Source organism: Harpia harpyja, chromosome 10 (genome assembly GCF_026419915.1).
Source record: "Harpia harpyja isolate bHarHar1 chromosome 10, bHarHar1 primary haplotype, whole genome shotgun sequence".
NCBI classification, from domain to species: Eukaryota; Metazoa; Chordata; class Aves; order Accipitriformes; family Accipitridae; genus Harpia; species Harpia harpyja.
The window spans coordinates 30,398,468-30,426,086 of record NC_068949.1 but is presented as its reverse complement, the minus strand read 5'-3'; the positions used below and the strand labels follow the sequence as shown (position 1 = coordinate 30,426,086).

The 27,619-nt window shown below is 52.7% G+C and overlaps 1 protein-coding gene across 2 annotated transcripts in view; it reads right to left on the bottom strand.

Annotated features, from left to right (window-relative positions):
- Positions 1 to 27,619, bottom strand: part of HPSE2 (heparanase 2 (inactive)) — a 114,308-nt gene that overhangs the window by 12,821 nt on the left and 73,868 nt on the right. For both annotated transcript variants that reach the window (XM_052799732.1, XM_052799733.1), the window contains 6 exons: positions 27,111 to 27,284; positions 26,352 to 26,523; positions 15,001 to 15,048; positions 6,209 to 6,302; positions 3,487 to 3,593; positions 2,246 to 2,360 (listed from right to left, as the gene is read on the bottom strand). In XM_052799732.1, the coding sequence (XP_052655692.1) occupies positions 2,246 to 2,360; positions 3,487 to 3,593; positions 6,209 to 6,302; positions 15,001 to 15,048; positions 26,352 to 26,523; positions 27,111 to 27,284 (710 nt within the window). The remainder of the gene's footprint in view (positions 1 to 2,245; positions 2,361 to 3,486; positions 3,594 to 6,208; positions 6,303 to 15,000; positions 15,049 to 26,351; positions 26,524 to 27,110; positions 27,285 to 27,619) is intronic.

The window sequence follows — 27,619 nt, the reverse complement described above, 5'->3', positions numbered from 1 at the left end:
GGTTTTATATGGGAAGCTCTTTAGCACAAGGATGGAGAGCTGTATTTGCATCACTGTGCCATCCCTGGACCACGCAGGAAACTCTCCCTGGACCATGCAGCTACCCAGCACCTAAAGACACTGCTATAAAAGGCTCAGCTTCAGCTCAGCATCCCCCAAAATGCCGTTCTCTTCTCTGACAAGCAGGGATCAGCAGTGGCAGGGGAGGAGGAGGAGGTGCAAAGGCTGCTACGGGGAGCCCAGCCCTGGCTCCCGGCTCCCTGAGGAGCTTCCAGCCGGAGCTGCGATTGATGCTGCAGTGGTGCGGCCCTTCTCTCAGCAGGCAGCTGCCTCACGCCCAGCCGGCGTGCGGAAACCTCTTTGTCGTGGCAGCTAATGAGCAGATTGTATTTCACAGCGCCGCGGCCCCGCGCAGGTACAGCCAGCGGCTTTCATCTCCCTGATAGCTCCCACGGGAAAAAGAGTGGCCACTGCCCTGCAGAGCAGGTCACAGTCCGGTCTTGCTGGGCTTTTTGGTTTGCAGCTTTTAAACCCTCCATCGGTTTGCACCTGCCTGTGGCTCTTTTATAGCACAGGAGTGAAGGGAAAGGGCTTGGGGAAGCACCCACCAGAGTTTGTGCAGGAACACAGTGGTGGGACATGGGATCAATGCTGAAGCACATGGGAGAGCGAGGAAACGGCCATGAGGCAGGGTGGCATCTAACTTCTGGGAGACTTCTCTTTAAAACAACAGCAAAATCCATTTTAAAGACCTCTATTGCATTTAACAGCCCCGGGTTTATTCCTCTAACTCCTCCCCTGGCTTTAATCTCGCTCCTAACTGCACGCCTGCTCCAGCCGCTCCGAGGCCGCTGCCCCCACTGTGCCGGCAGAGCTGGCCACGGGCCACCCGCTGCCCCCGCTGTGCCGGCAGAGCTGGCCACGGGCCACCCGCTGCCCCCGCTGTGCCGGCAGAGCTGGCCACGGGCCACCTGCTGCCCCCACGCGCCTGGCGGGCAGGAGCTGGCCTGCACCAGTCCAGCCAGGAGAAATCCAGGGGGGCCCTGAGGCCCTGGGGAGGGGGGGATGTGGCTTGGCCAGGGGAATTGGCTCTTCAGAAGAAATCCATCAAGTGCTTGCCCCAGGCTCAGATTCATCTCAAACAAAGTTCAAAGCCCCCCAGGCTCCCCCCAGCCCAGGCCCCCAGAGCTGGCAGGTACGCTTGCCAGAGGGGTACATGCGGGAGCAGCCCAGGGTGCTCCAGGAGATACCTGCACAGGCAGGGGACCGTGATCTCCCACTCAGCAGTTCGCTCTCCAGAGCCACCCACCAGGCCATGCTGGGGGGGTTAGCACAGACCTCGTGTCACCGACACCTCCCGCGTCCTCCCCCGACACTCAGGGATGCTGTTTCCATCGGCTGAGTAGGTAGAGCCGACCGAGATGCAGCTCCGTCAGCCTCTGCCCCCCTGCAGAGCCGCCCCCTGAGATCTCGGCGCAGCATCAAAGGCAGATTTGCAGCGGCAGGGTTGTGCACCTCTCTGACATGGATCCCCAGCCTGCTGGCAGTGTCTGCTCAGTCATGGACCCATAAATCCTTTCCGGGGGAGATGCAGAGCGCCCAGCCACTCTGCCAGGCTCTCCGCTTACAAGGCAGTGTATTTACTAGGCCCCCCCCGGAAAAGGAAACCTGCTACTTTTAACAGGGTTTTTCATATGGTTTCTTTATCAGCACCATGTGTGCTGGGAGTTTCCCCAAGCCCAGGCATTTTTGAAGAGTGAGGGATGCTGCGGGGCACTGGTGAGGACCACTGCTCCCTGTGAAGCCAGGAATGCCCTTCAAATGCCCTTCACCTTGGTTTCTAGAGATCTGAAGTTGGGTGCTGAGGCTCCAGCCTGGCTTCCCCCGGCCCAGCTCACCACTAGTGATCCAGCTGCCCGCCCCGTGCCATGTGTGGTGGTCCTGCCACATCCCTCCCTCCCTCCAACTCTGCAGTCCGCACTGGCAACCCTCAGTGGCACCAGCCTCCCTCCTGTGCTACTGACCCTGGGCACTAGATGAAGTTTCAGCTACAGAGGTATTACTCTCCCATCTGCCTCCAACATGTTGCATTTGACGTGAACTAATGTCTCCTATTAACACTGCAAGAAACAGATCTGGAAAAATTCATTTTCAAGCAGAGTTCAAACAGGCCACAAGGAGAGAGTCCCCCCCAAAATGAGTGGGGAGAAGGCAGCACCAGCGCAACACCCCCAGGCAGACCTACCGGCAAGGGGTTGAAGTTCTGGTCCACGAGGTGGTTGTGGCCGTGGTCGAGGAAGGAGTGCCGCACCACGACGTCGATGCCCTGGCTGGCCAGCAAGCCCAGCGTGTTCAGCCACCTGGGGATGGAGGGAGCAGAGTCAGGCCGCTGCAGGGGGACCACCCGGCCCCAGTGGCACAGCCGTGCTCTGGCACACGGAGTCGCTTTCAAGCACCTGACCTGGTGCCTGCTCCCAGCACCTGAGCTGAAGCCTTCAGATGGTTTTGTGAGCTGGCTATCAACCATCTCCCACCATCCCTGCCCCAGCAAGCCTGCAAGCCTCTCCACCCACCACAGCCACCTCTGCCGCAGCTGGGCCAGACCTGAGCCCCTGCGTGCACGCCAGCTTCACAGCCCTGTGCCCAAAGCCTGGGGTGCTCCCCCAGCCTGCCAGCACTCTCCACCCGCCACCTCAGCAGGGGGACCGGACCTTTGCACCAGCCTGTCTCCTCACACCCCCCAGGCAAAGTCTTCAACCCGCACAGCCTGCCACAGCCCTGATACCCTGGGCATGTCCCCGTGCCTCCCCGCAAAGCCTGGATAATCTTCCTCCATCTTCTGTGATCACAGCCAGCTCTGAAGATCTGAACTGGGGCTTTGCAGCAGGATGCCTGTGCCACGGGGCTGTGCCAATAGACAAGACCCAGGAGCTAGGAATGGTTGTAGCTTCGAAGAAGGAGAGAAAATGTTTTCCAGAGCAGAGCCCTGCCAAGTGCTTCCCTGGGCAGGTGCCCTGGGAGTGAATGCATGCAAGGACATGTGGATGCAGCCTGAACCAAAAACGCAGAGCGGGAGGAGGCCTGGGCAATCCCGAGCTGCCGAGCGATGCAGCCTGTCAGGATGCCAGCCCTGGGGTCCCAGAGCTGGCATGCTCAGATCACACCACCCTTCCAAACCCATGCTCTGTGGGCACACCGTGGGTACCAGTGTGGGATCCCATGCAGTCCCCTCCTTACTCTGCTACCCTGTGTATGCCAGAGGCTGGGTCACCTACAGGAAAGCAGAGCTGAGGAGGGGTAATAGGGATGCTACAGAGAAAATAACGGTGCCCAGGCTGCTGGGGAGTACCGAAGGAGGTACAGGTGGGGTCTCTGGGCACAGAGCTGGCCCTCTCCTGGCTGCAGCGGCTTTGCAGCACCCAGGCTGCACCCACAGAGCCCGTGGGGGTGGCAGTGCCCTGGCACAGGCAAGCCGGCGTAACTCACAGGAACCCGGCCGCATAGGAATCGGAGAGGTTGTTCATGCCTCCGGACGAGGTTGTGCCAACGCCTTCCAGCCAGATCTTCTTCCCCGGAGTGTACATGTTCACTACCTGTGCAGGAGACAAAAGCAATCAAAATGACTCTCATGAACGTGTGATTTAAAGCCAAGGCAGACATCTCCTGTACTATGCCCTGGGAAGGCTTACAGAGACCTTCGGTAATAGTACTGCTGGGCAGTCAGTGCCTGCCTGGCCCCGGCATGGTCACTAGGTGTCTTCAGCATGGCTGGGTGGTGGGATACTGTTCCTCACTCTCTCCTGCCGCTGCCACACGTCCACTACCCATCTTCCAGAGCCGCTCCAAACACGCCCTCCCAAACATGCTCTCATGCTCCCAAACCCGGACCCTGCTCTTTCCCTGTGGTCTCCCCACGCACTCCATCCCGCAGGCTGCCCTGCCACATCACCCCAGCTCTCCATGTCCCCAAGCAAGGTGGCTGCCAGCCACGGGGAGCACCTGAGCCCCAATGGCTCTGTGGTGTGGGAGCACTGGGACATGTACTGGAGCCACATGGAGGAACGGTGGGCAGCTGAGAAGAAAGCAGTGGATGCCCCTGGGCACAGGTAGAGCCAGCCCCATGGCTGAGCAGGGGCTGCTTCGCAACCTGAGGGGTCCCTGGCACAGGTGGGACACGCAGGTCCGAGCACACTGGCCCACCCCTTACAAGGCTCTAGCCCGCAGTGGAGACACCCATGAGATGCCAGGTGGGATGGGAGGGCTCGGATGGCTGGAGCTGCCCTCTCCCAGCATGAGCAACCTCCAGCACTGCGCAACGCCCCATCCTCTCTCCCGCAATCCCACTTCTCCAGGCTGGGTGACAGGCTCCCGTGACCAGATGTCTGCAAACCAGCGGCCCAAGGAGTGCTCCGCGCAGCCTGATGGATCCTGCCCCATTAGTGAGGAGAGCTGGAATGTGCTGGATGGACTGGGATCCCTCAAAGATGTTAAATACGCCAGCTCTGGGCTGCCTCCCACTCACAGCCTGTGAGAGTCGACATCCCTGACTGAAGCCCCAGAGGTGTTGGCATCCTGCCTGTAATTATCTAAGCCCGCCACCTTCCCCTGTCGGAGAGGAAGCAATAAAACAGGGAAGTGGACAAGCCCAGCTGCTCTAATCAGCCCCGGCAGGATGCACAGACTCAAAGCCAAGCTGGAGGCTATTAGCACCCAGCGCTGTGCTTTTGCTCAGCCACACTGGCATTCCCAGGAGAGCCCTTCCCCAGCCCTGCCCTGCGCAGACCAAATCCTGCCCTGTGTGTGCGAGGGTTCCCCCAACCCTCACCGGGGGCAGCTCCTTGCTGCCTCTCGTCTGGGGATGGATGGGGTTCTGCTCCCTTCCCAGCGGGTTCTCGACCCACAGCAGAAGTGGGACACGTGCCACCACTTTTGGTGGGGTACTGTACCCCCAGTGGAAGCAGGGTCAGCCGGTGCCTCTCGCTTGTCCCTGTGCTGATCCCGCTGGCTGCCCCGCCATGACTGCCTGCAGCAGGAGGATCATCCACGTGCATGGATGATTCCCAGCTTGTGCCAGAGGACTCATTGAGCGGCTCCTCTCCTCCAGTTTTGCTCTACCGACCCTCACATCCCCTTTCTCGGGGCCTCTTTTGAGTTGTTTACTCATCCTATGGTTTCTCCCTGCAGGAATTACAACAGTAAGACATTGTGGTGACTGGTATGGTGTGAAAACCTAGACAAGACGGACAGACAGACATCTCTAGTCCCTTAAGCCTTCCCCACTTACTAGGTGTTCCTTATTTCTTCCGGAACTGACAGCTGAGTGGGCCGGTCACAGCCCTGGCCTCTGTATAAGCCAAAGCAGGGGGACACTGCGAAGCCCCTGTCCCCTACCCAGCTGCTAGAGTTGTGAGCCAGGTCACCCCAACCACTGGGGAGAGAAGTGCTTGCTGCAGGCTGCGGTAGCTAGGCAGAGCCAATGGGCTCTGACACAGCACGCCAGCAACAGCTGGGTTTTATAACACAGTCAAAACATGATCATCAGGGAAAAAAAAACTGTTGTTCATAATGATCATGATTCTTCACTAGTGAAAATCACCCCGGAAATGCAACTGTCACAACTTTGCAAGCAACGTTTTTAGGCACTGTGAGCAAGTGGGGCAAGACGTTGCAGTAGGAGCCCCCTCCTGAGCAGGCACGGCACCGGCTGTGTTTGGGACAGCTTGGTACTGCCTGGCTGCTCCTTCCTCTCCTTGTTCTTGGTAGCCAGTTGCAGAGAATACCCATCTTACATGCTGCTCCCTTCAGGAATGGACGGATGGGAGACTCAAGCCAGTCAGTTGCTTTAGAAAGGCTTTGCACAGCAGTGTTTGCCCCTGCCCCGTGCATCCAGCCTGCATCCCAGAACACTGGTGCAGCCCACGCCACACTGCAGCCTGTGGCCGCTTCCCTCCCGACGCACTGCACATCCCATCCCGGGGCCAGGCATCATGCTGCCTGGTCTTTCCTCCCATCCCCTGCACGAAGGCTGGCTGCATTTAGGCTGGGAGCACAGCCACCCCCAGCAGACACCTGCCATCCCTGTCCCACACCAGCTCCCCTGGGAGCACGTCGGTGCTGAGGCCAGAGCCCCAGCCACCAGCTGTGCCAAGGTCGGGCACCATGGCCACAGTGCCCCCTCGTCCCCTGCAGACCCTTTGCACTCACGCACTTTCTGGATTTTCCTGATCTGGTCAGAGAGCGTGTCTAACAGGCGCGTTTTCAGGAAGTCCGTCACTTTGGCCACTCGGCCATCAATGTAGTAACTGGAAGGAAAATAAGAAGACAAGGATCAGACAGCTGGGAGCAGCTCTGCCCCAAACCATGTCCTCCCGTCCCGCTGCTGCCCCATGCCAAGAAGCCTCCTCTGCTCCTGGGGGGGTCCCTGCTCGCACCCTGCTCTGCCCCGGCCCTCTGGCCGTGCCTGTGTCTGGCAGGTGCTTTCAGTCTCCAAAACAGGGTGTGAGATGGATGCACCCTGAATGCTGAGCATGCTGCACTGCACAAACCATGAGAAGTTTTGCACTTTCTTAACTACTGCTGGTGAAACACTGGGAGCAGAACGCCAAAGGCTGGGAGCAAAATGCCATCCGCAAAGGCTTTGCAGCGCCTTCTGCACTGATCTCACGGAGACTCCACGAAAAGAGACCCTCTGACACGATGCCTGGGATAGCAGCGCCTGGGCTCCACGACCAGGGAGATCTTCCGCTCACCTGGCTCACCCCGCCTGTACCCGTCCCCCATCTTATGGACACACTGTTTTCAAAATGCAGATAAGCCAGTCAGTCCTGGGCCCAGTATCATTGCTATGGGAAAGACTGCTTTTATGGGATAGCAAAACAGAAGATGCAAATCTAAAGGCTGAAACAAAGGGCTCCTTAGCCACAGGAGGACACTACACAGACACCAGGGAGGAGAAGGGTCCTGAGCAGCAAATACCCTCTGAGACACACTGGAAATTCCTGCAGTTAAACCCTCAGGAGGGGATGGGGGAGGCTGCCTGCACTCCCAGCCATGGGAATAACTGCATCACTCTGCCCGTGTTATGGGACACTCTCCATTCAATAGCTGGTCTGCAGGGGCGACTGTACAGAGCCTCTTCTGGTCTGAGAATCACAGTTGCTCATGGATGTCCTGCTGCAATAACAACACTTCAGGCTAAGCCCTGATGGTGTTTCTGAGCAAGGATTAGCGACCATGGGATACACGGGCTGAGGACCTATGGCACAAGAGTGAGCCCTGCTCCCAGCACCCCTGCACCTTCCTTGCTCACTCTTCCAGCAAAATCCACAGCTGTACCTCCCACACAAGAAATGCCATGGCCATTACCTGCAGGGGAAATCCTGCTCTCACAGAAATCCATTCTGCCCTGGGAATGCCAGGGAGCGTTTCCCATACAGAGGGCTGATTCCTGCTTTCCATGTGCTTGCTTATATAAAACACAGCTATAGTGCTGCCAATCATGATGTGAATCATCTGTCTCTGAGTGTGAGAGGAAGGCTCTGAAACGCCACAATACCATCTCCTAGCTCCAGGACATAAGGTGAAGCAGTCTGTCCTGGAGTGCAAATACCCTGTGACTGGAGGTAATCCCAACCAGCTCCTCCCGAGGAAGTGTCTGGGGCTGGCACCTCTGCCCCCATGCAAGGAGCAGTGGCAGCCCTTGCACATCTCCCAGAGGCTCCTCCCAGCCTTGCATGGACACCAGGACATCTGCTGCAGCATGCACTGGCCTACCCCTGGGACGGCCATTTAGCTGATAAATAGGTTTTGCAAGAGAATTACAGCATCTCTGGTGGGGGTTGGCAGGGCTCAGCCATTGCGTCCCATCCCTCACTGGAGCCGTGTCCACTCGGCATTCACCAGAGTTACACAGACCCTTCTCCCTCTCCACAGACTTCAGTGCAGCCATGGGTGCTGGGATGCATAACGGGCTGAAGACCTGGGGTCTGAAGAAAGGCGGAGTCACCTTTCCAGGGTTTTCTCCATAACATGCATCTCATCCGCACCAGCGAGCAGCTGTAGCAGCCGTAGTGGCTGCTTCACTTGGGTGCTGGAATGCAGGAGCATCCCCGAAGGATGACGTGGACTAACCCATCCTCAGCCAGAGCACCCGCCACACGTGCAACATGCACGAGTGCTCAGAGAGGATTTTTGTGTCTCACTGCTCCAAGTCACTACCCAGGTAACAGAGTAAATGCACTTGGAGCTGTGCAGGGCTGTGGTGAAGGGGGAACAACACCAGCACTAACTGTGCCAGAACAGAAATGCATTACAGGCTCAACTTGCAAATGTATTAAACAAGAACCTCCTCTGTCAACCCTCCCCCAGCCATGCAGTCCCAGCTGTGTCCCCAGCAAAGCACAAGATCATGCCAGTCATACCCCAATTTCACTCCAATGTTGTGTAACCCGGGGAAGGAGGCAAGATGCATTTCTGTATGTCCGTGGCAACTGGAAGGTGCTAAGGGCAGAGATTATCTCCAGGGGGGACTTAGGAAGTGTTCAAAATCGTTCTGATCAGTTATGCACTATCGAACCACTGGCTGCTGGGAGGAGAGCAGATCTGTAAGCAGCAGGCAGTGGTGGGGTTTACAGAGATTACTTTTTTAAGACAGAATTACAAAGCAATGGACTCTGGGGATGGCAGATGTTTGGATTTTAGCACAGCACTTAAGAACTAAACAGAAACGATTTTTTTCAGACTGCTGTGGACTAAAAACCCCATCACCTGGGCCGAAAACTGGCTGAAAGGCCATAAAAAGAAGGTTGCACTGACTGGGAAAAGATGGAGTTAGACAGAATTCAGCCTGCGTATGGCCCCTCCAACGCAGCAGGCTTTCTTCAGGGTTCAGCTTGTCTGTGCGAGCCAATATAGTCCCAGAGCCCAGAATAAACCCTTTGGAGAGCAAAGGCAGGCTTGCACCTCCTCATCATCTCCTTCAAGCACAAGGTGTGCTCTGACTCACAGCTCTGCTGCAAAGGGAGAGGAACATCTCTCCAGGAGCAGCCCCAGAGGAGGCTGTGCCCTCCCAGGGACCGCGTGGAGGGGGCAGCCTGGGAAGGTGCTGCTGTGCTGAGCACAGCCGAGACCCTGCAGGGAAGAGAAATGCCCCGGGACAATGCCACAGTCACATTTTTTTGACACCTGCATTAACAACCCAGAGAAATGGGGACTGGTAGAGGAATGAAAGGAAAAAACCACCTGCTTCAGTATCAGGAAATCTTGTTGGTAGCATGTCTCCTGGGGGAGCGAGGAGGGGAGCACTTCAGCTTTGGGTATTTAAGTAGAGCATGAAGACAATTACAAGCTTCTGTAAGGTAGGCAAGGATCTCTTGCAAATCTGCCTGGAAAGTTATCGGACTCCAACAGGTACTTTCAACCTCCCCAGACTGGGAAAGAGGGAAAATGGCACCAGTTGCACAAGGCTTGTGAGGAAGAGAGAGGCACTGAGGTCTTCGCTGGTGCCAGGCTACTCAGGAATGGGTGAGCTGTTTCCAGCTATAGGCTTTGTCATTGAGATGAGGGCACTTCTGAGAACTTTAACTGTCAGTAGAGGCAGTATAGAAATCTGCAAAATGCAAACAACTGACAGGCCTTTAAAGCAGGAGAAGCGCTCGTTAGGCGTGGATTATTCCCAGGAGCAAAGGCTGCAGCTTTGCTGATATTTACAATGACTCAGTGCACTTGACTTTAAAAAAAAAAAAACCTGAACAGTCGCAACTCTCCAACCTCCAAAAAAGCCAGCAGCAGCTGCAGAGAGCTCCAGCGCTGACAAGTACCTCCCTAGGCAGCAGCACGGTGCACAGGCAGCCAGACCGAGCCAGCCCCAGGGGCCGCGGCATCCACGTCCTCCTCTCCTGGTGCCGGCGAGGTCTGAGTGCCAAAGGAGACGAACGGGCAGACCCTCCCCGGCATGGGCAGGGGTCTCTGGCAGCTACAACTCTGCAGAGGCAGAGGACGTGTAGGTCATGGACAAGCTATTTGTCTCCAGCACAGGCTGGCAGATCTTCCAGTGGGCTCTGGGTATGATGCAGCACCACAGTTGGCCTCAAAGCCTAGGAGATACCAGTATGCCCGCCATGGGCACAGACCATGCCATTTCTCATAATACGGGAGAGAATAGATGCGGGCAATTACATGCAGAGCTGACTCATCGTGTTCCCCAGTTTGATGCCACTATCTCTGTAGACAGACAATCTACAGGAACATGAGAAGAGCCAGCCAAGGAGAAGAGGGCTCTAGCAACTAAATCCTAGATGAGTCATGCATCTCAAGAGGAGAGGCCACGTACAGCCAGTTTGGGTGCCCTATTATACTACACAAAGCTAAGGCCAGTTCTCCCCCTTCTGTTTGCATTACCCCATTTCTAAAAACCCCATTTGAATATGCCCTAGAAACCCAGGATAGGATCAGTGCACTTTGCAAAGGGAGGTGTGACTGTATCACTCTGGAAGTGGCCAAACCAGAGCACGGCACAGGGGGAGGACTCGGCCAAGGGCTGGGCAGGGATTTGTGCCAGTGCTAGGAAATGCACCACCCCAATTCCTGGCCCCCATCCCTGGCTGGAACTGTAGCATGAGACTTGAGACACAAAGACATGAGCTGGGAACAGTATTGAGGCAGGGCTGAGCACAGCTGCCAGTCAGAAATGCCCTTGTTCTTGGGCAGGCTGCAAGGCCAGGATGCACAGAGCTCCCCAGTGCCTCCCAGAGAAGGACAGTGCCAGGCACCAGGACATTTATGTGAACCTGGAGCTGGCTACACATCTCTATCCTGTCACCTCCAGGTCTTGTGCTGCCTTTAAAATGGTTTTCTGGAAAGACCCACAATTCTCTGTGTGGGACCATGAGCATCATCCCATGTTTAATGAAGGCAGTGCACTGGCTCCTGGGCAGCTGGTTTCATTTACCTCCTCTTTCATTTTAAAGAGAAACCTTTGCCCCTATTATCTGACCTCTTCTTCTGTTGCAGTTAATTACATTAAAGCCGACTTCCCAAAGCTCAGGAATTTCCGGATCTACTTTGTTGCCTGCTGCTATGGGGAGAGTCTGCTAGGAATTAGGGCACCCGCCTGCCAGGGCTGTCGAGCGGGGCAGATCCCCGCCATCAGTGTGACACCCCAGCGCCACCACAGCTGTGAAACTGAGACACCTCTGCAGATGGAGGCGGCCCTGATCCCTGAGCATCTTCCTGAGGAGTGGGCAAAGCCCCTGTCTGCAGCACAGGACACAGGGCAGCCCCACTCCCCCCCCCGGAGAGGAGAGGCAGGATGCGACCTGCTCCCCCCAGGTAATGACCTGTGGGCACAGGGGAGAGGTGCTACCTACCTCCTGTCAACTAAGAATTGATAAAGAAGAATGACTGGGGGCTGCTCTCTGGCCCTAAAGGCACAACTCACACCCATGCCTTTCTCTGCCCCCAGACAAGATGCCTCTCAGTCCCGCCGGCAGGAGCCATCTCTTGCCCATGCCATCTCCCCAGCCATGCCCTGGCATCGCCTGGGACCATGCTGGTGGCCAGGGCCAAGATGCTGCCAGGGACTGTGCCCTCCCTCAGACAGTGCAGAGGACGGCAAGCCAGTGGGCAAAGCCGTGCCCTCACCAGGTTTATTTACCAGTGGAGATGGGTCAGTGATTCCTTCATGCAACCCCTTCCTCCAGGCATGACCTCCGAAGACACTGTGCTCTGAACACTCGCAGCAGGCTCATGCGAGCCCAAATACATACCCTTGGTATATACTTTGGTGTGTGCGTGCACACTGGGCAACTTTCCCCTGGCACCTTTGGGAAATCTGCCCCCTGCTACTGCCTCGTGAGCATCTCCACCTGCACACTCAACATGTCTAAGCTGGAAGAGATGTCACCCAAACCAAGCCCAGCAAAAGCATTTTAAGCAGCATCTCACACATGCCTGTGTGCCTGGCATCTCTGATTTGCCACATAGGGCAAGTGACTTTCCATCTTGAAAGATAACATGGCATTCTCCAAGGAGCCACAGGGACAGATGTCCAGTGGCTTTAAAGATGCAAACATTTACTTTCCCTGTAAGTAATAGGGATTTGTGCTTCAGAGGCAGCATTGTATAAGGATTTGCTCATTAAATATGCCAAACTTGGAGTTGTACACAAGACTTTGGATGGAAAACCAGCTGTACAGACTGAGAGAGCACGCCCAGGGATGGAACTGGGCACAGCTGCAGGTTTAAGTGGGCGATGAATCTTCACCATGTGTGAGGATGCCAGCATGGAGCAGAGAGATGGCTGTGGGGAGGCTTCTGAGCAGTGGAAACCCTCATCCAAAGGCCGAGGGGGTCTGAAATAAACTGAGCATTTACTCACAACCAAACATAACAAACAAACTAAATTACCAGGGAAAAGCCAAAACTCTGGGAGCCACTGCCAGTCCCACCTGCCACACCCTCCTTTAGTGGAAATTCCCTGAGCGTTTTGAAGCCATTCACACATCCCTCTCCAGCAACACATTACTTCTGAAGAGGGAGGCACTCATGCTGAGTTACATATGTAAGTGAAACCATACTCAGAAAGGCTGGCGAGCTGCTTATTTCCAACCAGTGTCACTTTTCTGTCAATATATTTCAGATATATTCTCTTTTCACACAGAGAAAAGGGATCCCTGCAATGTATTCCCTTCTCAATTCCCTTTCTGGATCAAGCACAGCCTTTTCAAAGGAATAACAGATTTGACAAATTTATAACCAATATCCCGGGAGAACGTTAGGGTTTGGAACAGAAATATTCATACTTGAAGTTAGACAGCAGTTTAGTTTCCTGCTAGTAATTTTCGTCTTGGATACAAAGGAACTTGTTTTGTTTTGTTTCGCTGTTTGGAGCAGAGGGATGAGACACTGTTTTGACATTTATTCATAAACAGTACAGAAGCCCAGCTTGGAGCTGTGGCCATTGCCAGTCCTCGCAAATGCATATGGGTGCAATCTCCAGAGCTGCAAACCCGGGCTGGGGGAGAAGCAGCTCCTACACTGCAGTGGAAATGGGTCAGCGAGCAGCGTCTCAGCTCCGATGACCCTGGCGGGGAGCTCCACCACCCCTCCTGCCGCAGGTTGCTGCTTCAGCACGGCTGCTCAGCACCAGAGCTGCCAAGCACTTTGCACTGATCCTATAGGAAAAGGTTTCAAAGCAGCCATGTGGGCAGATTCCCTGCACACCAGGATGAAACTCCACATCTGAAGCCTGGAAGTTTGTTCCTTCAACTCATCCAAGGGCTTGGCCCAGTCATCAAGCCCCATTGCAGAAAGCAAATTCCTGGACTAAGTAAATGTGATCAGCACATCGTGTAATCATAAAAAGCAAACTCCCAATTGAGACATAGATCATCATTGCACAGCATGAGCCTGTAACACAAATCCCACTCCAAATGCTCTGCTACCCCACTGCCCCCATCGCAGCAAGCTGCTGCTGCCTGGCAGGGAAGCCCCAGGACCCAAACACCCAAGCAAGCAACACTGTGGCACAGCGAGGCAAGCTAAGCTCCCTGAGGAACGGGACTTTGCTGGATGCTGGTCATGCCTGGTGCTATAAACCACTCCAAGATGCCAACAGTTGCTTCTGCAGGAGACTCCAAGGTTAACACACCAACACAGAGAGTGTGGGTACACTTGCAAGGAAACCTCATGTCTTAAAACCCACTGAGCTCTTTTTAAGAGCAGGTCTCAATATGGGCTTTACAAACCACGCTGCTACACTTCAGCAAAGCAACCTGAGCAGCCCATGAAGGGTCGCTGTGAGGGACCAACTTGGGGAACAAGCCCTGTGAGCAGCACACACAAGCCCACCTTGGACCTGAGCCCCCGGCTCCCGTGCTCAAGGCCAGTGCCCCACATGGGAAGTTTAACCCAGGGTCAGAACTAATCCACTTTTTCTGGGAACAGGGGGGTATCACCATGGTTTTTGCTCCAGTGAATGCCTGTCTCTGAAATGTGTCCTTTCTGTGGCAGGAGAGTCCTGCCTGCCCCACAAACCCTTTTTCTATCAATTTTGGTGGTCGCCACTGTGCTTGCACACTGCCTCACCTTTCCACTGGTATTTGCACTCCCACTACAGAGAGCCACAGCCCGCTCTGGACCCTACCTCTGGTCACAGTGTGCAAACTGGGGCAGTTGGAAATAGGAGGAGGAAAAAGGTGTTTATGGATTTTCCCCCAAATAAGAAAACCTTTCACTTGGTGCTTGTCACACTCAGTGCTACAGCTCAGAGCTTGCTTTGTTCTTCTGAACTGCAGCACACGCAGGAACCACAAAGAAAAATCAGGTATTAGCATCTCTCTGGCAGCCCCAGCTGGGCCTGGATCTTGGATGTTCACCCCCTTTCCATCGACATGTGCTCCTAGAGCTCCATCTGCAGTGTAGGGCAGCAGCAGGTCTACGGACATCCGAGACCCTTACAAAATGGAGCGGGGACCGGGACGTTATGCATTTACCATTGGACTAAGCTGCCTCTCCCTCCTCTGGGCCAAACCAGTTTAGCTTCAGGCCAGAGATTGTGGGGAGACAGTGATTGGGGTGAAAGGAAAAGGGCTTTCAGATAGTCCCATACATCTCTCACACGTGGCTTTTTCTTCCCTGTCATCCCCACCCTGGCCACCACTGGAGCTACCTGTCCTCCTAGCTGCCTCCAGGGACTCAGCGGTCCAGCACAGGGCTTTGTTTCCAGCAATCAGGCAGGCCAGGCATGCAGGCAGTGGTATTTTTAGCCTCTGTCTCAGCTGCAGTGGTAAAGGTTAATACATCCCCTCCTGTATTCGTTCGAGAGGCTCCAGAAGGAGGGGCAGAGGCTCTTTCGCCTATTTAAATACAGCAGGAGGACAGAGGAGGTGGCTGTCACATGTCTGCCCACTTTCACACCCAGAGAGCACATCAGCTCTGCTCCCAGCGTCGTCTGATCACTGCAATTAGTGTTGGAAAGTAGAAGGAATGGTGAATACCTACTGTTGCCAGGTAACAGCATCCACCGTGCTGCCAGCCACTTTCATGAACCTATGGGAAACAGAGGAAGAAACCATATAATCCCAATGTTGTCACAGGGGAAATCCTAAAACAACCGATGCCCATCCTACCTCACGGGATACCAAAGGTGGTCATGACACTCACAGACCCTTTCTAATGAAACCTTTGCATCCTCAAATGGAAGGAATAAATTATACATAATACAAATGCTTGTAGCAAGCACAGCTGAGAATAGCGGAGTGAAACCCAACTGGCAGCAGAGCTCTGAGCATCATTTTGGGGCAGGCAGGGAGAGCTTTCGGAGCACAACAGCATTTCAGGAACATGATCGTGGGGTATGTACTTAGTTCTATGACTGCAACAACTCTCAATGGCAATTAAAGAAAAAATTTTAAATGCCCATCTTAGAAGGACACACTTCTTCACCCCACATGTATTTAAGCTGAGGAACGCCTTGCCTGGATTCAGGCAAGGACTGCAAAAATGGAAGAAAATGGAAATAAAAACCAGCAAAGCTATTAGATGCAAAGATGCCACCTCCAGCTCAGGAAGCCCCTGAACATTGGAGTATGGGAGGAAAGGCTGGACAAATACTGCTATGTGCTTCCCTTTGTTTGATGCTCTTTCTTTGGCATTGGCTGTTAGCAAACTGATGGGATTCTGACCTGGGTGCACTTTTGGTTTGTCTGATTCCTATGACTAACGACAGCACTTCCATGCACAAGGTTACAGTGAGTTAAATATATGTATTAGTCTCCTGATGGCTTGTGACCCAACTGTCTTAAAGAAAATACATCTCTTCCAGACAGCTCCTCTTTGAGTCAGACTTGAGGCTACACAGGTGTATCTGCTTACACTGCTGATGCCAAAACCAAAGCAATTCCTAATCTTGGGGACCATATGCAACCACCACAGCAGCAGCCTCTAGCACAGGCTTGCTGCCATCCAAGAGGTTCCCTCCCTGGCTCCCTGATCCAGCAATCCAAACTGCACCTTGGGAAACTGCAGCTCCCATAAGGAAGCCCAAGCAGTTACTATAGTCTTATGCTTAGGGCCACAGATATGAAAACACATAAAGGCACACACAAACCAGACAGGCACGCTTATCTGTTCAGTAGCGTAACATGCACTGTGTAGCTGATGCATTTGGGAAGTGATAATGTCTGTACGTGACAGGTGACATTGGCTTGAGCAAGTGAATGTGATGAGAAAGAAACCAATGCTATATTGTCTCGGGCTGCTCTTGATGCACAGGGATCCCAGGAACACAAGAGGAGTCACACAGCTCTCCTGACTCCACCGGGACACAGGGATGAGTGGCACCGAGTCCTGCGACCCTGACTCCCCCATGACAGCCCCATGACTGAGGGTGGGGGAGGAAAGGGAAGGTTTGTGAGGAGAGAGGAGACCTTTTATCAGACTAGTTGTCATGGCAGGGATGAGCAGCAAGCTTTCCAGCACACGAGCCTCTAATCAGGTCTGAAACAAGAGCAGCAAGCTTCAGGCTAAATATAGCTCGGAAACAATCATTCTGACTTTAAATTAATGACGATGGTCAATTATAGACTGGGACAAAAGGGCAGCTGGACCCTGTGAAGCATAAGAGGACACTGGCAAAGGCAGCAGTAATAAATCCCTGCAGACAGAGAGGGAAGAGATACAATTAGAAATGGAAAAACAATAACATGCTGTAAAACCCCGTAGCACTGATGCATCCCTGATTCTGCTGCCTAGCAGTGCTGTGAGCTTCAGTTCCCAGGCTTGCCTTTCAGAAACGCTTTTACATCTTTCTTGAGGGTCAGGCCCAGGAGACCAGTGCCAGGGCGATGGTTTGGGGACAGTTCCTCCCCAACTGAGCAGGGAGAGGAGACCAGCTGGACTAGCCCCAGTGCAGAGGGAGAGGTGCGAGCTGCCCGCAACTCACACCAGTCATCTGGCAAAAAGGGGATTTTGCAAATATTGCTACAGAGAGGCTGCTGTTCTACAAAACTAAGTGTGCAGAAATATGCCAAAAGGATCAAGAAACCCGACTCCCATGTTTATAAATGCTCAGTACAGGGACTGCTGCCTAAGATGTAATGCATGAAGTGTATAAGAGTGTACTAATGAACTCTAAACTGAAATTATGAACACAATCTATATGGAGTTTGAAGATCAATATATTGCAACTGGGTTTGAAGATTAGCCCTGCTTGCTTTTTAACCTCAAATGCTTTATGTTCTGGCCACAAAATAAGCCATCCTGGACTTTACTAAATCACCTCTTCAGGCTTAGCTTGGCACTCTCCACTCACAGTCCAAAACCACGAGCAGACAAAGCTCAGGGGATGAAGCTCTCCAGTTTTCCTTGCCACTTCCATGGTGCCTACAGCCCTGCTGCAAACACACCCACTACAGAGGTCTTCGAGCAGGGACTGAAAAGCAAAGCAAACCCTTGGTATAACCTCCAGCATCCCTGGAGCAGCAGAAGCAGGACATCCATCTGTCCCATCTCCCACAACTCTAGGAAGCTCATTGGCCTGTTGTTAAAAAGCTCCTGAGAAAATTTTGTTCTAGGACACAGGCACACTCAGGCAGTGCAGTGCAGACCAAAAGCAGGACAGAAAAGGCCCTGGCTTGCTTAGTGTTCCTCTTCTGTCTCCATACGAGTGAAATAAATGGGTTAGTTTTGGCAATTTTCAAATTTTACCATAAAAGATGCATATCTAGCTCAAATTTTGCTTTCCATGGCTGTTTTTCTTTCTTTTTATTTATTTTCCTTTTATTCAGATTTTTGCAGGATGAAGTTCAAAAGTTCCTGGTAAAACTTCAAGTCCTGCCTTAATGGTGGAGTTGTGCCTGGAGCACCCCAGATGACTTGGGCAATGGTCTCTACCCTCCAAAGGGAACCTAGAGCAGCTCAACAGCCAACAAGTGGTACTGCACGAGCAAGAGATGAAAGCCCAGGGCAGGTGGAGATGCAGTGATGCACAGGTATCTGAATAGCTTTGGTTTAGGAATACAGATGTTACTAATCCTTTATTCCTGTAGCACCTGTGCTGCTCGGACCACGGATTTTTGAGGACAGTGCAGATCCATACAGTCCAAATGACCAGCGCTGGCACATTCTTATCTGGGATTTTCTGGACTGCGCAATGTCCATGTGTGCAGCGCGGCGCAGGCAGAGCAAACCAGACGCTTCCGGGAGGGCTCAGATCCCTGCACATGTGCTGCACAGATGGGCTGGACCGGCGCAGTAAATCTGCCATTTGCCTACACATTGGGCTTTCTCTGTGAGCACCAATTGACTGCGCAGCGCATGTGCAGTAAATCCCTCCCAGGAGCAGTGGGACAAGCTCAGTTCACGCTGTGCAGGCAATGTGGGTGACTACTGCAGCGATGCCCCATAATTCAGATGGGTGGCAGCCCCAGGGCATGCCTGTGCAGTATCTCTGGCTGGACCTCCACATACCATTTGCGCCATACCTGGGCAAATGTAAAAGTCCTCAAAATCTGCTGGGGCAGCATCTCTAGGGGAGAAAGCAGAACATGTCAGAGGCGCGTGGAGGAACAGGAGCCTCAGGCAGGGAGTTTGTGATATGTGATGTGAGGATGAGACAAAGACACTGAGCTCGGATATGTCCATCCCCTTACCCTTGCAGCTGCCTGTGTGCCAGCATCCCATGCCAGCATTACTACTTGTGAGGCCCTGCATTGAGCTAGAACCGAGGCTCAAGCTTGTTTTTAAATAAGCACTGAGAAAAATGTAATTTAACATTGCTCAGTCACCCAAACAGTTCACAGCTCTGTCCCAGAAATGGTAATACTGGCACAAGGTGGCACAGCACCTCACAGGTCAGGAATGAGCTGTGGGAGAGTGGGGCAGGGGGGCTGCAACACCACAAGATGGTATTGACACCAAAACTCTATATTGTGAAAACATGGCTCAAATCTGACCTCTCCCAGAGCATCTCCCATAGCCACATCTCCCAGGACAGCAACTTTCACTAGAGTGTGGGCACGTCTCTGAAATAGATCTCCGGTCCTGATTCAATACTTGCCAGTCATGGAGCACCTACTGCAACCTTAAGCAAATTGCTCCCATGGTTAATTAGCCTCCAAGTATGTTATTTCTCATCTGAATGTGTCTTGCTTCAGCTTCCAGCCACTGGAACTTCCTAGGCTTATTCTTGATACATTAAAGAGCCATCTGCATTTGGAAATCTCTTTCCCATGCAGGTAATTGCAGATTGTCATCCTTTAAATAATTAAAAAAAGTGACCCTGTAACAAAGAATGCAGCTGCACAAGGAGACAAGTTACCACTGCACAGGCTCCCAGGTGGTTTAGCATCATCGTCTGACTCCTGGGTGCTGGACTTCACAAACACAGGTTATTTCATCTGCTACTCCCTGGAGTACTACAAAAGCAAACTGACCCCCCCAAGCCCCAAATGTAGGAACAACACTGGCCTGCCTGTGGTGCCATGGTGGATCCCTAGAGCTGGGTGGCAAATATCTGCCCTTTGAGCCAACAGTGATGGGTAGAAATAGCTTTACCTTCTGTCTGAATTGGTTGGTGAGGGGGACTCAGGCACAGACTTCACTTACTAACTTCTTCAGGTTCCAGTAGCACAATCAAATACCTGCAGCAGCAGAGACAGGTACTAGACCCAACTCATGCCACCAGCTGCAAAGACTTTGACCTGCAGTGCCAGATTTCAGACATGGATTTCACTCTGGGGAGCACAGTCTCGGGGGGACTACATATAATTCTGCTGCTATATTGTATTCTCTGTCTGCTCAGCATCACTTTTCTTCAACCAACCTGATGGACTGTAGAACTGCAAGCCTTCTAGCAAAGAGGTCTTTATGTCCCAGACTGCCCCACCCAGCCTTGGTAATCTGCACTCCAGGGACTCCGGAGGTTGCACGTGGACCATGATGTTGCATTACCACTGATGCTTTTTCCCACCATTGATTTGTCTGGTCCCTTTCTGAACACACACCTCTGGCCTCCACAATACTTTGTGACAATGACTTCTACAATGCCATTGCATACCATGTGAAAAAGCTTCCTCCTTCTTTCCAAAGCTTCCTTCCAAACTACTTTCTGCACTGTGGAAAAAACACCCCATTCACAGGCTTATGGGCCTCAATAACGCTCCCTCTGAGCTGTCTGTCTTCTGAGCTGAAAAGACATATCCTGTTTAATCTCTTCTCACGTGAAGACATATACCTCCACACATCCTCAGCTCCTCTCCCTGTAACCCTCCTGGTTCTATTACATCTTCTCTGAGATAAAATGACTAAGAGTGTAGATAGCAATCAGAATGAAGGTACACTGTGTACTTATACAGTGGCATAATCTCACCTGTGTCTTTTCTTACCCATTTTGTTCTTCCTGTACAGGTGACTCTGATTTTGGCATTCCAGCCATCCAGATCAAGTTTCAGCAACAACAACTGTCTTAACCCTTTCTTCCTGAAAGAGCAATAGTTAAAGCCTTTGCTTATATCTCAGATCCTTGACCCTGCTATATAACCAACCGCAACATGCCTCATTACATCCTTCACACTTCATTTCAATGTATTTATGAACGGATTCACTCATAAGTTCAATGCTACCAGAGCTTGAGTTCATGCTGCAGTGACCTCCTCCTCCCTTTGTATCATTAGTTTAATGTTGCTTGTCTTGTGGCTTGATTTTTTTCACAAAATTCTTGCTCTGGACCTATTCAGTGTCCCGGTACAGTCTGTGGCACCAGCCTTGTGGTAGCTTGCATAAGGGTGCAGCTTCTGGCTCTGCTGACTGAGACATGCTCGCCTCTGCAGCATCACTAAAGAGCCTTAGACCAATACATCAAGGATGTACTTTTTAAAGAAAGTCAAACAGCCAAAACAGAGCTTCTAAAAAATGCAGTGCTTGCAAGTCCCCTGTGTCGAACAGGGCAGGAGTCCTTGTCAAGGACAGGACAAAGACCTACACATCTTCCTGAAACCCACCCAGAGTCTTTCCCTCTGCCAGATACCGCCTACTCCAGGCTCTCCTTGTTTTTCTTCCCTACTTGACTTTAAACAAACAAGCTCTGTCCACACACTGTCTTTGGCTGCTACTTCAGAACAAGTCACAAATAAAAAGCAATGCCTGGAGTGACTGATGTGTGCTGACCTGCTCTGACAGTCACAGCCCTCTTCGCCCTCATGACGGCACGGACACAAGGCATGGGCAGTCATCATAAAAATACTACCAAAGACTCTCCCATTTTTAGCACCTTGATTTTGCTTTGGCCTCTGGTTGTGTTGGACCCTAAGTGTACAGCCTGTACCATTTCATGAGCTATAAGCTAACACCTCTCTCTACCACATAAGCACCAACACCGGAACCTGGGCTTGGGGTTGATTTGTGGATACAGGGACGAGGGCTGAGGACTGGAACAGTTTTTAACCTGACCCTTACCTGGGCTGCCCACAGATAATCAAGACATCGTCTCCATGCCCGCTCCCGACCCTGCCGTGTCCACAGCTGGCAGGGAGGAAGGACTTCATCACCAGTGACAGACGTGCTTCCTCACCTTTATGGGCTCCTTTCAGAGCACTGTGGAATGACATCATCACCAAAAGGAGCCAAAGTGACCCAGATGGGTGGTTAATGCTCCACAGGAACTACAAACCAGGAGTAAGAGGCAGTAAAATCATGAAGGATGAGAAACTCTTGTGCCTTGCGAGGTGAGGACTGACATGTGGGAGCTTTCTTGCCTGCTGCTGCCACCTGGCCAGAGGTGCTGTGGCTCTTGACCAGAGGGTGGATGTGCAATGGTGACAGCAGTAGCAAAGAGGGGCCAAGGAGGCTGGAAAGAAGGCAGACAGAAAGCCAAGGATGCAGCAGGTCTTCTGGCTCTGATAGCTGGGGGATGAGGAGGTAGGGAAAGGCTGTAGCTCCAGACAAGAAAGATTTTCACTTCTCTGGTGACTTCAGCAGGCTCAGGACCCAAAACAGCCACAGAGCATCAACAACAGCCAGCCTAGTGTGGACACAAGTGCCTGCCGGTGCTTATCCTCATAGCACTGCAGCTCCCAACGCGGTGGAGGTAACTTCCCAACGCTTGTGAGTGTCCAGTGGCAAAAACTAGACTACACCAGCTGAGGAACAACAGGTCAAGAGAGCCCCTAGCCAAATCTGCCCAGACATGCCGGCCTAAGTTTTGTACCAAATGTTCTGAGCTTTAACATGTGTTAGCATCTCTTCTTCCTAATAGCTATCCCTCATGTTTCTTCTCTTCCAGCACTGAATGTGTGATTCAGCCATGCATTAACCTTTGTGTCTGATTCCTGATCTGCTGTTAAAATCTATGTTAATTCCTTAGAATCCCACAATTTTTTTCCCTAAGCAAATTCTGAGCAGTTCTGGGATTCCTGTACCCAGCAGACGCAGTAGGTAGCTAACGTGGTCTGCTCTCCAACAGCTCAGGCTGCATGAATAGTCTAATTAACACCTCATCAAACTCAACTGTTGGTTGTGTCTGGAGAAATTCCCTCTTGCACCTGTGCATTCACAAGACACCATTTCTAGCCTCCCGCACAGCAGGCCCCAGCCATCAGAGCAATGCTCCATCACTGCAGAGCCCATCCTTACTTGCCAGCCCAGAGACACACTGATGGGCTCTGTGGCTGCTCTGAGCCATTGCACCATGCAGGGTGGTGCAAGAGCTCAGGAGCAATAACTCGGCAGTGAAGGGTGTGCAAAGCCCGTGCTGCTGCATTTCAGGCAGGGCTCTCCTCCCCTCACCATATCCTACCTACATCATCAGAAAGCGCATAGGTTTTACCCAGCACAGCTCACTGTCACCTGCCTAAAGACAGCCTTTGCAGCAGGACAGCATGTGCACACCCCTACATGCTGCAAACCTTCAGGCGCCTGATCTGTGCTCATCATCTAGCCTGTCTAGGAGACCCCAAAGAAAAGTGGCACCCCAGGAGGGGTTCAGTCCCACCCTGTCCTGGAGGACAGGCCCTAGGATTGGGTCAGAACAGCCCTGGAGGTGTCCAGCTCCCACCACTGAGACAGACAGAGCCTGGTGCACGGCAGAGAGCAATGCCCAGTTCATGTTGATACTGCCATTATTGCAGCACAAGGTTTAAACATATGTCCTGGTTTCAGCTGGGATAGAGTTAACTGTCTTCCTAGTAGCTGGTATGGTGCTATGTTTTGAGTTCAGAGCGAAGAATGTTGATAACACTGATGTTTTCAGTTGTTGCTCAGTAGTGTTTAGACTAATGTCAAGGATTTTTCAGCTTCTCATGGCCAGCCAGTGAGAAAGCTGGAGGGGCACAAGAAGTTGGCACAGGACACAGCCAGGGCACCTGACCCAAACTGGCCAACGGTGTATTCCATACCATGTGACGTCCCATCCAGTATAGGAACGGGGAAGTGGGGGGCAGGGTTTCGCCGCTCGGGGGACTGGCTGGGTGTCGGTCGGTGGGTGGTGAGCAATTGCACTGCGCATCATTTGTACATTCCAATCCTTTCATTATTGCTGTTGTCATTTTATTAGTGTTATCATTATCATTATTAGTTTCTTCTTTTCTGTTCTATTAAACCGTTCTTATCTCAACCCACGGGTTTTGCTTCTTTTCCCGATTTTCTCCCCCATCCCACTGGGTGGGGGGGAGTGAGTGAGCGGCTGCGTGGTGTTTAGTTGCTGGCTGGGGTTAAACCACGACAACATAATAAGTTTAGCTTGGTTGCTTGAGATAACAGTTAAACAATAGACTACAATGTTTGGAACGCAGAGCATGCAACAGGAAAATGTAATTTTAGGTAATACTTCACAACGAGACTTTTCCCTGAGTGTTTCAGGACCTCAGGTAAGTCTAGAGGCTTTCCCTGGGCATCTCTGAGCTCTCATCTCCCACTTCAGCTCATTTCCATGCTTTCCCCCACCAAAACCCACTTCCTCACTTTGTGTAACAGGGCACTGCTTGCCTGGCAGATTAATCCACCCATCCTGTCTTCTGCTGTGGGGTGTCTCATCTCTCCCCTCCAGCCTTACTTAACACTTGAGTTATAATCTTCCACTTGGCATATCTCTTCCTACGTGGTTGACTTCTGCTGTTCTTCATGTTTTTTAAAATAAGAGAAAAACTTTGCAGATTTTGCATCATCAGGACTATTAACTGCACACACTTTACTCACTCTGGAACCTTCATCCAACTGTGAGCACTACATAGACCACTCATGGTGGTCCAGCAAGGCAGACAGTAGGCTTGCCATTGAGAGCACCTTCCTAAATTCCTTCTCCTCTCTCCTGCTTGCTGACTGTGTGAGGCTCATTCAGGATCACGAGAGGCAAGTCCTGGCTGTGACAGCCCCAGGCACACTCTGAGCCACATCCCATTGACCAGTTCTGCAATGCTCCTGCAGAAGGCAGAGCTCTCGGTAGTGCCAACCAAGAGTACTGAAGAGACCTCAGGGAGCTGCTGGGAATAAAGCTCACACTGTCAAGCAGCTTAGGCATTGGGGTTTATTTGTTTGTCCTTTTGCAACTCCATTTCCAAATACTGCAAATGAGCATTTAGCCCTTTGTCGTTGTGTAATCAGACTTGTTCCTCTTCTTTACGCCCTGTCTGGTAATGGGGTCTTTATGTGGAAAGACAAACAGCCCTTTTCTCACAGGACCCCATGGGCTGTAAGGCCATGCAGGCACATGCCGCTCGCCATGAGCTGCAGACACCCGGGTTTGGGGTGCAGGACACAAGGTTTCTCCATGGGAGAGAGAAATTACTTTGAGCGCCTGCGGACCAGGGTCACCCTGGCAGGTGGGGATGGCAGCAGAGAAACAGCATATAGCTTGGAGAGCAGGCATGCTCGTTACAGCTCTTTCAGACCAGTGTGGGGGGCTGGAGAGCCCCCACCATCCCGTCACCAGGGCTGTTCAAACCCTAGCTCTTACCTACCTTCCTTTTCATTCAAGATGGTGTTTCTGCCATCCTCTCCATCAGATTGTACGCTACAGCCTCGGTCCCGGGGTTGCCGTCAATCAAAGCGCAGCTCCAGCAACGCAGAGCCGCCAGACCACCCTGGCCGTGCGACTCGGCTCTTCCGACCCCTCTTCCCTGGGACTCGGCTGCGGCGCACGAAGGGCAAACACAGCAGTAGGACTTCCCTTTCTCTAAGAGCTTCTTGGCTCTCATCCCTGTTGTTTTTCTTACTCAGCCCGCTCGTCCTGGCGCTAATAGATTTCCTGCTGATCAAGGCTACTACAACATCTTGTAACTCCCCCTGCGCCACTTTCACCGCGCCATACCGAACGTGGGGGCTCCGGCAAGCGATGCGCTCACACGACATCGGCAGCAGCCATGGGGTAGGAGCACGGGCTGCTTCCCCACTTTCGTCAGTGGGAGGGATGCTGGCGTCGCAGCTGGTTCAACCAGCTTTATGGTCTCTTTGTGCTGCTGCAGCAGAGCTGAGAATCTGGCCCTGGCTCCCTCCCCGCCTCGCCGGGGACTGCATCAGTGTGCTGTTTATTGTTTCTGCCAGATCATTCATGCAGATGTTAATGAATGCTAGACCCAGCTTCGCTCCCAGCAGAGTCCCTTCCACACCTCCCCCTGCCCAGCCCTCTGCACTGGAGTTTCTGTTTACAGTCCTACAGGGAATTTCCCCTCTGCTGCACGGTCTTGGAGCAGCACAGTCCCAATTCCTGCTGCCAGCAGGCTCCCACACCTCCCTGGTTCCTGTAGCTGTCCAATGTCACCTCCAGGTGTCTGCGTCCCTCACTGTCACCATTCCTTCTCCACCTCTGGCCTCCCCAAACTAGAGACATGCCAATTCTCCTAGGAGGGAGCAGAGGGCTTGGCCGGTGAAGAAAGTTGCTACAGGTTCTTCCTCTGCACAGATGGAGAAAGCACAGGGAGAAGTCACCAAATGGGAAGAGCAAAGCAATTTGTCCAGGAGGACTCTGAGACAACATCTACACTGGTAATTGGTGCCAGGACCCACCTCCTGGCCCTGCAGCCCACAGGCATGCAGGAGCCTGCATCCACACCACTGTGTTATCTTCACATCCCAACAATGTGGGCACGTCAGTCTGCCTATAATTGGGAAACGCTGGGAACGCTTGGGAAAGTGTTAATCAGCCCAGCCCAAAATCCCACCTGGAACTTCTGCAGAAGTTTAGCAGCACAGACGACCATGTCCCCAAGCCCCTGGTACTGCAGTGGCTGAGCCACACAGAGCCTCGCTGTCCTAGCAGCTGTTGGACATCGGGAAGCCAAAGAGCAAGTCTACCTGCTGCAAAGGGCATCAGTCTCAGGAGGGGTTTCTGATCTCTTCTTGATCAAAGCAACATCACTTACCCTTCCAGGAGAGTGATGACGTTCTTTCTGGGCCTCCCAATGTTCGGCCCATAGAGGTTTGCTCTGGAATAAGTGCGGATAAGCTGCAGAAGGCTTCTCAGCTGGATGTAGTCCTTCCCCAGCTGGCTGCCGTTCACCGAGCGGCCGATCAGTGTCCGATAGTTATTGGGCTCTGGGAAAATAAAAATAGACAAGCAAGGCTTGCCAGCTCTGCTCCTTCATCCGTGCTTCCGGAGAGAGACACACAGCTCACGCTGTCGCACAGCCTGAGCTCCGCAGAGCTGCCTGCCTGCTCTGTGGAGCAGCAGAAGGAACCTCTGAGAAGTGGATGAGGGCCATCACTTGCTCTTCTGTGCCACATCTCCTCCCGTACCCCTTTTGCTGTGTGCTGGGTGAAGGACCTGCACCTTGGTGTCATGCTCCTGTCCCCTTAGGCTCCCCCCCACTTCCCCTGGCACGGCAGCCACCATACAAGTCCATACAGCTGCTGCTCTGGCCACCCCAGGGCTGGCTGTGCCCAGCAGCCAGGGCAGAAACATTTCCTGTGCTTAATACCAACTGATGGAAACATCCAGCTAAGGTGCTAACACATGCCAGGTCCATCTTCGAGATGGTGCTGCGTTATAGCAGGGGCCTTTAATTCCCTCTGAAACTACATTGGCAAAGCATCCTGGGATCTGCAAATATCTTCTTCCAAAAGGGAATACCTTTCTGCTACAGCGAGCTCCATTCCCGTGGCTCTCCTGTTCCCACACTCACCGTTGCCCAGCTCCCAGGAGATGTTGTACTTTTTGCTGGCACTGTACTTCAGCAGGCTGAGGGCATTGGAGCTGTTCCAGGAGTTGTTGGGATTTCGGCGCAAAGCATTCAGTGCAAAGATCAGGTGAAGGCCAGAGCAGTCAGCAAAGTTATAGAGTTTGTCTAGAGACCTGGCTGGGAAGAAACAAAAAACAGTTTGTAATTCAAATGAAAGCTAGTTCCAGGGAGGTTCAAATGATCCTGCTGTCCATCAGACCTTGCCTTCTGTGTAGGATGAGCCAGGGTCAAATGCCATGCCCGTGACATCTGTAACCGCAGAAATGCACCTGACCTTTGAAACCAGGATAGGATACCAGGTGTGGGCTCATCTTCTTCCAGCAAGAAACTTGGATGCCCTCCACCACCATGTCAGAGCTAGGGGCCATGTTACCGGAGACAAGTGACTTTATAACATCTCTTTTCATTTGTTCTTGGCAAGGAAAGTTCAGCCTTTCCTGTGCTTATCCTGC